At 36.6% G+C, this 10,806-nt stretch overlaps 1 protein-coding gene across 4 annotated transcripts in view; it reads left to right on the top strand.

Annotated features, from left to right (window-relative positions):
* LOC107696657 (probable C-mannosyltransferase DPY19L3) overlaps positions 1-10,806 on the top strand; it is a 53,580-nt gene that overhangs the window by 39,809 nt on the left and 2,965 nt on the right. For all 4 annotated transcript variants that reach the window (XM_016497113.1, XM_016497111.1, XM_016497112.1 and 1 more), the window contains 2 exons: positions 5,567-5,699; positions 10,591-10,749. In XM_016497113.1, the coding sequence (XP_016352599.1) occupies positions 5,567-5,699; positions 10,591-10,749 (292 nt within the window). The remainder of the gene's footprint in view (positions 1-5,566; positions 5,700-10,590; positions 10,750-10,806) is intronic.

Raw genomic sequence — 10,806 nt, 5'->3', positions numbered from 1 at the left:
ATATTCTGTTACACCAAATACACAAAATAATGATCTTTAAAAAAGCATCATATGACCCCTTTAAAATGATCTAATCGCAAGCAGAGAAGCAAAATTGGGTTAAAGGGTTAGAATATAAATTGTGCTTTAGTAATTTTGCGTTAATTGCGTTAAATTATTTGAATGCATTAAGGATTGTAAAATTAATCGCATATGTTAACGCGTTAACGATGACAGCCCTAATTTATTTATTTATTACAGAATTATGCATTTTCAGTTAACCTGATTCAATACATTTTAACATTTTGATGGATTAATTCGCATCCACATTACTTTAACTTTACATTTAACATTAACTTATTCAGGTAAAATTATACTATCACATTTTAAACAGTTTCTGAATATGCATTTTTTATAGTTGGTGAACATTGAGCTTTATTTGAGGAAACATGCCTTTTCTACTGGGGAAACGTAAAGACATACGTTTATGCTATTTTAAGATTTTCCTATCAGTATTGTCAAACGACTGCCTCAAAATGAGGGCAATATTGTACCATTTAGAGGTTTACTGATTCATCGGTTTTGCCAGTTAATCAGCACCAATAGCTGATTACTGGAACAATCGGTTATTGCCAAAAATCCATACTGATTGTTTTACCGAGATGCGTCCCTTGGTGGAGCAGCTGAAGGTCTGCTATCATTATACAGTACCAGAATGGCCTCTAGAGGCGGAATCACTGACGACACATGCTGTTTGTTTTGATGTTTGTTTTCATATCATTATAAAGCCATTAATTTGTTGACTAGATGCTGCATTATTGGAGAATAGCCATATTTTTGCAAGGCTGAGAGGCCAACATTAGTAGCACCTAAAGCGGTTAAAACAATGTGGGAAAAAAAACTAGTGTATTTAAAGCTAATGATGTGAGAAAGCAAATTTATATGTTCATGCAGCCGACAGAAACGCATAAACCAATTAGAAACACATCCTATTTGGGCTTTACTGTAATATAGGGGTGTCAAACATAAGGCCCGCGGGCCGAATACGGCCCATAAAGGTGTCCAATCTGGCCCGCGGGATGATTTACTGTAAAATATAATCAAAACATTTTGAAAATTAAATAGTGTATTCGCTACAATATTTTATTTTTAATTTAAAGCGGAACAAATTGCTAATTTATTTGCGTTAATTTTACGCCTCGGGACACCTAACACATGCACGTTTTAAAACGGTCCCAGAATCTCAAGCAGCACGATGATAATATGATGATAGCTGTGTTAGCTGATGCTTGTGTGGCAAGTTACTTGTGATTTTAAACATGTCCAAAAGAAGACATTTGACCTGGAAGGGCGGATAGGTTATTTAACCACTTACTGTGCGCCCCTATTTTTGAGCATTTTTTGAAAAACGACATACCCAAATAAAAATGTCTGTAGCTCTTGAACCCTATGGTCTATATTTATAAATCTGGTATTGTTTGAAACTAGACACTTGAACCTTTGTTACTCTGGAGTCATAACTCAAAATTAGTATAGCAACAGAGTAAAACAAGGTAAAATGTACATGAAAGTGACTCACGATATCTTTGAATGAAATTCACTAAGGGAAAAATGGATGAGACTTTGATGCTAAAGGCCTGAAAATCGGCTAATTATCATTCTCTCCATCACTTTGCATAAATTAGATGTTAAAGAAATTGGTCTATAATTTGATGCTTTTGAGTGATCCTTTCCAGGCTTTCCAATTATCACTCCGTGTTTCCAAGAGGTAGGGAGTTTTCCTAACTTCCATATCTTATTAAAAAACTCTAAAATAATGTTCAGAGACACATCTGATGTATTGATTTAAAAAACAAGCTCAGAACATGGATCTTGAGTGTTTTAGCTGTCAAATGATATATAGTTTATGATAGTTGATTGAATATTGTTTTAAAACAAAGGTAATAAAAAGCACAGACACTAAACACGCCCTTCGGTGCGGGTTAACAGGTTAAGGAGAAATGGAAAGAAAGGTTCTGTGATCTCAACACCGACAGGTATGTTTAATCACAACCCATGGCTGCGGTAAATGTGTGCAATATTAAACGACACTGCGACGCACTGGACAGCTTAGCATGGAAAAAGTAAATGAGCTAGGGGTGTGCGATATTTATCGTGTACTAATATCGTAACTGTTGTTTTAATGATGTGCGAGCTGACATTTTGTAACTTTGCAAAACAAACAAAAACACATCATGAGAATTTTCAGTACCTGATGAAGGCTATCAGAATACAGTTATAATAGAATTCAAGATATGGAGGCAAAAATGTCCTGTAAGAGTTTTTGTTTTTAATATTTATGTCATGAGAGTCAAGTAATATCTAAATATAACAAGAGTGTTGCTTTCCCGAATGTCAGCGTGATTGCAAATGAATTGATTTTATACAACAGTTCAACAAAAAAGATGCTAGTATTAAGTGTGTTACATTTTAGTCACAATGTTTATCTCTGTTTTGGCAAGAAAAGGTTTTTAACAAAGCTGGAGTAAACCAATTTTGTGTCTCAGAGCAGCACTGTGTATTGCTACTGAATGAATCTGTGTTTTTGAATAAATCATTTGAGTCAATGATTCAGTGGCCCGTTCATGAAGACAATCACTAGCTTCGTTTCTAAATGAATCAGCCGTTTTGAATAACTCTTTTGAATGAATGAGTCAATGGATCACTCATTAAAGGGTTAGTTCACCCAAAAATGAAAAGTCTGTCATTAATTACTCACCCTAGTGTTGTTTGAAACCCGTAAGACCTTCGTTCATCTTCGGAACACAATTTAAGATATTTTTGATTAAATATGAGGGCTCTCTGAACCTCCCATTGACAGCAAGGTAACTACCATGTTCAAGGTCCAGAAAAGTACCAAGATGATCGACAAAGTAGTTGTGACATCAGTGGTTCAACTGTAAAAGTTACGAAGCTACGAGAATACTTTTTTGCGCGAAGAACGACAGTTTCATGACGCGAGCGTGTGGCGGCGCTGACCCAGATCTGACGTAAGGACGTCATCACGCCGGGTCTGGGTCAGCGCCGGCGCTGCCACACACTCGCGTCATGGTACTGTCGTGAACGTGCATCCACAAGTGACGCAGTAGAGACGAAAATGTGGAATAAAGTCGTTATTTTTGTTTTCTTCGCGCAAAAAAGTATTCTCGTAGCTTCGTAACTTTACAGTATTTTTTGTGTTCCAAAGATGAACGAAGGTCTTACGGGTTTGAAGCAACACGAGGGTGAGTAATTAATGACAGAATTTGGGTGAAATAACCATTTAAGATGGGGACTTGCCGCCAAAAAAATAAAACATTTTGTGTCAATATTGCACACACCTAAAATAACCTAGCATCATGTTTGAAAAAAGTTTTTCTTGATTTTTTTGTAAATTATATTGTAGTTTGTATGGTTAATATTAATGTAATTGTGAGCAAACTAGGGTTTAACAATCGGTAATTCAGCCCACACAAGGGGACATTTTCTCAGATCCAGCCCTCAACCTAAAATGAGTACATACATATTTTGTTATGTATGTATCCATTTTCAATGCTATGCCTTTAGTGTAGTTCACTTGTTTGAAGCAGAACCTCTCTAGGTTTAGACAACACATCAGTACACTAGAACAAAACAAGATCTCGAAATATCTCTATAGACATTTATGTTGGAAGACAAGACAAAGATGCTGATGAAAACTAGAAGGTTTTCAATAAATTCAGTTGGATTTTATGTTGGTATCTGTCTGTCTGTCTATCTAGCAGTACAGTGTGTACTGTACTCTGAGGGCTGCCCCCTCTTCAAAGTTTTTCCACAGTAGTCTGATATTTCCTTATTTTCCAGTCCACTTTCCATTCTAGCATCAGAAGGGCTGCTCCTGAACCCTGTTATTGGAAGAACCTCCGTCTCTTGCAATCTTTTTCATAGATGCGTTCATAGGTATATGTGATCAGACGTTAAGTTTGTCTTTGAGGTGAAGGTCATGCCACATTCTTTGAGTCCACTGAAATTGGAGCCATTTTTCTTTCTTTCTTTGCTGCTTCATTGCTTTAGTAAACTTTAGATTGAAAATAGCTGTTAATCACTCTATGTGAGTGTGTGTTTGTGAGTCTGTCCCCATTGTTAATGTCTTTACGAGCTGACCAGTGATGGAGCAGGGTGTGTACCTGATGTGGGGCTTCGTGGAGTTAATTTTGGATTTTGTCTGTGTGTGTGGCAGTTATTGAACTTGGAGCAAGGTTGTCCTGTGAAGGTCCACGTTCATGGTTGACCCATACTGACCACACTTGCTCCTGACCTCTGTAATGAAACATTTCTTCAATGCATCCAATATTTAATCCAACTCATTCCAGACTGGACAGAGATTAAACCATCATATCCTCTATAACCTTCACAAGCACAGACACTTTGTCTTTACCGGCTTGAGCTGAAACCGACCTTGAAGAAAGACGTCTGTGACAATATTTCGTTTTATTGCCTAAACAAATTGAACAGAAATGGGGTGGGAGTTTTGAGTGCCTGAGGCTGCTTTTTTTAATCAGTGGTTGTTTTAACTCGTTTTGCTTCGGGACCCAGATTACGTTGGGTCAGACATCAAGTGACGACGACCCAACACAGTTCCAAAATTGCTTTTTGTGGGGAAAAAAGCCCCTACAATTAAAAAGTTAAATATATTGATAATACTGTGAACTATGTTTTGATTTACTATTAATTGGGGGTTTTTTTCATGGTAACTATTACTAAATACTTATTTGTGAAATTACATAATTATTTTTTCAATTATGATTTAAAGTGTACAGATCCCTAACAGATGTAATGTTTGTTTGATTTCTAAATGTCTCTTTATTTCCATAATAGACATTGTGGGGAGCACAAATGATTATTCTAGTTGCAAATATATTTTAGTATTTTGGATCATTTTTTTCTTTTAACTTGTGCAGTTTTGTTGATGGTTTTTGAGGATGAGGGGATGTCACGCAATCTGCTCATGCTGGAATCTGGCAAATTTGGATGCTTTTGCCAATACAAAATTTGCCCCAAAATACCATCAACAACAAAAGTTATGGAACGTGTGTTCTCCTCCCAGAGGCTTCTGTCTGGTGTAGATACTAATACTCAGGAATAGAATGTTGTGTAAAATGTTGAAGCTGATTTTGAAAGGGTATGTTTTGATAAACAGATGGTCTCTGAAACATCCGTCAGGCTATTCAAATAACATACAGCTTCAGCACTTTCCTCCATGCCATGCACATATATAAAATGACAGGAGACAGTTTTCATCCAGACAGACAGAGTGCCTTTTAAGCCTGCAGTAGACTTCAAACCTTCTTCGTTTCAGAAATGGGTGATAGGAGTGTACAAATCACTGCGTCCCTCCTCACTGAACCATTTCACATTTCTACCTTCACCTGAAATAAATGTCTGCGGGTTTCGCTTTTCTCATAAATGCCACCACTACACACCCAGCCCCCTTGTGCAATTGCCTGTCCTGAAATATTAGTGAAACTTGAGAAGTGTATGTAACAGAGCTCTCTCATGTTTTATCCTTTTTTTTTTTTTTTCTTGACAGATTGAAGACACCCAAACGGGCCGTGTTTGCAGGCAGCATGCAGCTGTTGGCTGGCATTAAGCTGTGCACGGAGAGAATATTGACAAACCATCCACACTATGAGGACCAAGCACTGAGAGAGAGGACCAGACAGGTAAGAGTCTCAGGATTGATTTGCATGAATCAGAATTCAATCCAAGTTCTACTATATCTAGGAACTCCAGTTCTCCTGGGACAAAAATCGACTCGCCTTTCGGGACGTGTTTTTTGTTTATTTGGTGTCATGTGGTCCAACCTAGCTATCGGTATCGGCAAAATCCACTATCGGTCGACCTCTAGTGTCAATACTAAAATGCTGCAAACAACACTAGTCTGGAGAAGTTTTTTTGAAGACACAAGCAGCAATCAAGGGTGTATTGGTTTACAATTGTGCAGCAGTCACAAAGTATACACATATTTTATTTAATGAATATTATTTACATAAAAAATACACAATAATATTTTGTTTCAGAGCTGAACATATAGTCTACATTATATAAAACGAAAAACTTCTCAGAAGCATATGAAGAATGAAATCTTCTCTTTTGAAATCATGCCCTATTATGTTAATTGAAATAAATGAAGCAGCAATAAATCAGTCAGAAACTAACACTAACACTGAAAACTCTTTAGATACTGTTAGACGAAATAAATGCATTGGAGTCTAAAAGTGTGTACCTTAAATCAGCTGATAATCTCGATGAGCTTACAAATGGGCCGTGTCAAGAAGATCATGAGAAATGGTTCATAAATCCTCTTTAAGGGTTTTCTTAATGGCATATGTGGTGTTATATACTTGGCCTCATCAGCAGAAGTGTGACTTTTAGCATAATTTAATTAGGTTTCTCATTGAGGTGGTTGGGAGTTTACACATCAGTGGGTGTCTTTATGAAGTGAAATAAACTCCACAGCACTGCTCTGATATATGGTACTTATCTATAAAAATATCCTCATTAAAATGTGTAATGTACACTGACTTGTCTGAGCTGTAATTCTGTAATTCATTGTGTTGGCTGTCTTTTCTATTTCTGTCTGAAAAAAAAAACCCGTCATGTTTCCTTTTGGCTTCACTATGGGACATTTGTCTGTAGCAGAGGTTCAGTGCTTGAGTTTGCGAGGCAGAAAGTTGAGGTGGTCAAAGTCAGAGGATTTCTGATGATCAGATGACGGTGTGTTCACTCTCTCATTTGTTCATGAGAGTAGAGCAAGAAAATATGGATCTGAACAGTTGGTGGAAGGCCAGACTCCTACTCTACTGTTCCTCCTTCATTCAGAAAATTGATGAGAATTGATCTAACCAGAAAGACCCAAATTACCCATCAAATCAGTACATTAAAGCAGAGGTTCTCCAAATGGAGACATGCCGAGAGGTTGCAAGGGTGTGTGTGAGGACTTTAAAATGAAGAGGCTTGAAGAAGTCCCCTCTGCATTTGAGTTTTATCATAGCAAAATATAAATTCATGTACCAGTTCAGTTTGATGTTTACGCTGTTTCCCAGTTAGATGCACCTTAACAAATTTACCTTACACTTTAATAAAGAACTATAAAGTAACCAATACTATAATACTTGTGCATGTTTATATTGAAGTCAAGAAAACTTTAATCAATTTTTATGCATATTTAAACTGTTTCATATTGCTTCAAAAATAACAACTATAGGAGTTCAACAATTTACTGAACTTGTTAGATGCGGTTATTCTGTATTCTTCTTGGATAACAGATGGGATTTTGGATAACTAAAATTACAATAGTGAAAACAACACAATAATGAGTGTGTAAAACATAGAGATGTCTCTCTAAAACATCTTTAAATAAATAGTTTTATATTTCTCCATTGTTTAATTTGATTCAAATTGACATTCGCAGTGCTTCATGGGATTGTAGTTATTGTACCTTTGTCTTTTTATCCAATTTTCAGAGAACCTTTGCTTCAAATTGAAGTTTGGTAATGTTGTGATTCTCCTCAAAGCTGGTTTGTTTGGTTCATGGCATATAAGTCTTTAAAGAAGACATTTTTTAAAATCCTAATGGGCAAAATGAATGGGAAAAATACTTATGGAAAAAAACTGGCCGAAAAACTGTGTGTCCGCTCACCACTGAATTGGAAATGCTTTTTCTGTGTGTTGTGCATAGGCTCCACAAGCTATTTATTTAATGGCTTTCAAAAGTCATGGTTGTGAAGTGGTGTGAAAATGTCGTACCCGTCCCACATACAAATGACATCAATGTTCTTTACCAAAAAATAGTCAGTTTATTTACAATTTGGTGTTATTCTTTTAATAAAATTTTATTTACAGATGTTTTGTAATAAAAATAATTGTATGATTCATAAGATGGCATATTTGGTATATGTTAACTTTGAAAGGCACAGGATTACATTAAATTGGTTTTCATATAGTTTGGGCAAACTTACAATGTAATCACACACATTTGTTTTTTCTGAATATAAATGCAAATAATTTTGCTCGTGCAACACATACAGAAATACTGGCTTTGCTACACACCGCTAATAACAACAATACCATAATAAGCATTCTGTGTGTATTTTTTTTATTTCTTACTGTGGAGTTTTAAATTAAACTGAGTTTTAAATGAAGGAGTTGAGAATAGCATGCTGCTTTAATTTAACTAAGCTGAATGCTAGTTAATAACTGGCTCTGTCATGATCGTGTTTCACTGTTTTCAATTCACATATGGTGTGATGATAAAGTGATAATATCCGAGTTGGTGAGATGTGTACTTGTAATTAGTCCATTCATTTCCACCAATTATACCGATTTATGATGATTTGTGGACCTATCACAAGCATGAGAGGTGGGCATTAACGCGTTGACAGAAAGACATTGTGATCAGCCAGTCACAGCAAGAGGTGGCAGCTTTCCTGAAACAGTGAGCTCAAGGAGGCAAAGTGCATATTGCTTTGAACATTATTGTAGTTCATATTGCATAATATTTTATATTTGCAATGTTGATTATTTTCTCATCAGACTGAGGTGATGAGGTGCTATGATTTTTTTTATATCCATACAAAATAATGTTTTATATTTATTTACATTTTGTCAAGGAAAATTGTCCATAAATACCTATACATCATATCAGCAAATATATTATGAATCCATAATTCATTGTCCAATGTTCTTGTGAGGCTTCTTAGGTTGGTGATTCTTGTAACAGTAATGTTGTTTGGTCGTTTGCCATGGATTTCATCAGAGTGTTCTGTTCTCTTCTCTGTATAGTATGCATCTGTGGCTCATGAGAAAATGAGTTTTAGTTGTGATAGTCTGTTGACATCTGCTAATAAAAAGGGCATAAACTCTTCCACTGAGTTTACTGCAGCCTTTCTGCCACATTGAACTGCATCTCCATGTGATATACGGAAATGTCAAACCTTAACATAGCGTCCTCAATTATGCTGCCATATTGCTCCATTAATTGAAATACTGTAAACATATATTTAATGGTATGTGAAACTGTGTACGCACTACTCTAACATTTTTTCTGCTTGCTGTGTTTCTGCTTGATCTATTATAACAACAGCAAAAAAATGACTGTTTAAATGCCTTCTTTTTATGCACAAATGTTTAATAACATGTTTATTAATAAGTGCCTTACAGTGCATCAGTGGTATTTCTGCAGCTTGGCCTTTCCAACAGTGACATAATTAGCATGTGCCAAACCAATGTTCATCCAAATCAGTGTTAATTCTGACAGCAAATTTTGACTTATTTTTAGTCATAGTCTTTAGATTAAAACACCACTTTTCAGTGGCTTGTTTTAGTTTTAGTCTAGCTAAATATCATAATATCTAATGGTTTTAGTAATATTAATTAAATCAATGCATTAGTTTAGTTAATGCATTAAGCATTTCTCAAAAATTTCGAACTCATTATAGGTTCTAGAGAAAACATCTGTTGAACATGCAATACATAGCCAGATTTAATTGCTGTTGCATCTTAAATGAAATAAAATCACTTTTCCTAAAGAAACCAGAACACGGTCTTCTTTCCGTAAAATTAAGGACACAGACAGTAGCAGGTGTATTAGATTGCTATCACTTTAGGACCTAATGCACAGGTCCAATATACTGATACCCATCTGATATTCTCCCAACTGTTTATGTTCATTTAAGACCGTTAAGTTCACTTTCGAGTTGTCACAATTTTTCAAATGTATCCATGTCGACTCTGCTCTTTTCTTTCTCTGAAACATTGAAATTGTTGTTCATTTAATGAGACATTCTGCAAGTGTCTGCTGACTTTTTCCCGCCAAGTAGATTAGTAGTTTACAATTCGAAGGTGCGTATCTAACCTCCCTACCATACAGGAGTATTGGGCCCTGTCCACACGAACGTGGTTATTTTTAAAACCGCAGCTTTTTTCTACACAGTTAGGCCATTCGTCCACACGCAAACGCAGCACCAGTTCACTGAAACCGAACATTTTTGAAAACACCTGCCAGGGTGAAGATTTTCAAAAACTCCGGTTTCAGTGTTATCGTGTAGACAGCGAAACTGGAGTTTTTGGCTTGTGACGTCGGAGCCTGCGCTGTTATCTCTGCCTACTGGAAACTTTTTCAGGCTTCTGATTGGCCAACATGGCTTTACGGTTGCGATTATATCGCCACCTGTTGGTTTGGCATGCTCTTGACAGTGCTTCATAGCATGCGTTTGCGTTTTCATGTGGACGGAGATTTTTTTAAAAACGGAAGAAGGAAAAAATACCCGTGTACGTATGGACATGGCCTTAGTTTTGATTGAATCTCCCTCCCTAACATTTTTTTCTCGTTTTTAGCCATTGAAGAAAAGGTCAATAGATTTTCATCATAGTTTGTCATTCAAAACTCCAAACTACTTTGATGTCCTGTTATCCTTCATTTAGAGACTTTTTCCTGGAGCACCTTGCAGTACATTTTTACCACACAAACAATGAATCTGCAGCCTTTAACCTCTAAGCTACAGCACCTAATATGTATCTTTCTCCCATCTTTGCCCTTTTCGTTCCCTGCAGGTATATCAGATCTATGCGCGTCAGTCTGCTGAGGAGGTTCATAAAGTTCTCTGTTCAGTTGGAGCGGACTACATCGTACTGGAGGACAGCATCTGCTACGAACGCAGACACAGCCGTGGTTGTAGGCTGAGGGACCTGCTCGACCTGGCAAACGGACATGTAGGTCACACACAGCATCTCCAGTTCATGCCCACACACACACACACCACACTTGTT

This window comes from Sinocyclocheilus anshuiensis, unplaced genomic scaffold, assembly GCF_001515605.1.
Source record: "Sinocyclocheilus anshuiensis isolate Anshui unplaced genomic scaffold, SAMN03320099.WGS_v1.1 scaffold502, whole genome shotgun sequence".
Classification (NCBI taxonomy): domain Eukaryota; kingdom Metazoa; phylum Chordata; class Actinopteri; order Cypriniformes; family Cyprinidae; genus Sinocyclocheilus; species Sinocyclocheilus anshuiensis.
This window is presented reverse-complemented; position numbering and strand designations above follow the sequence as displayed.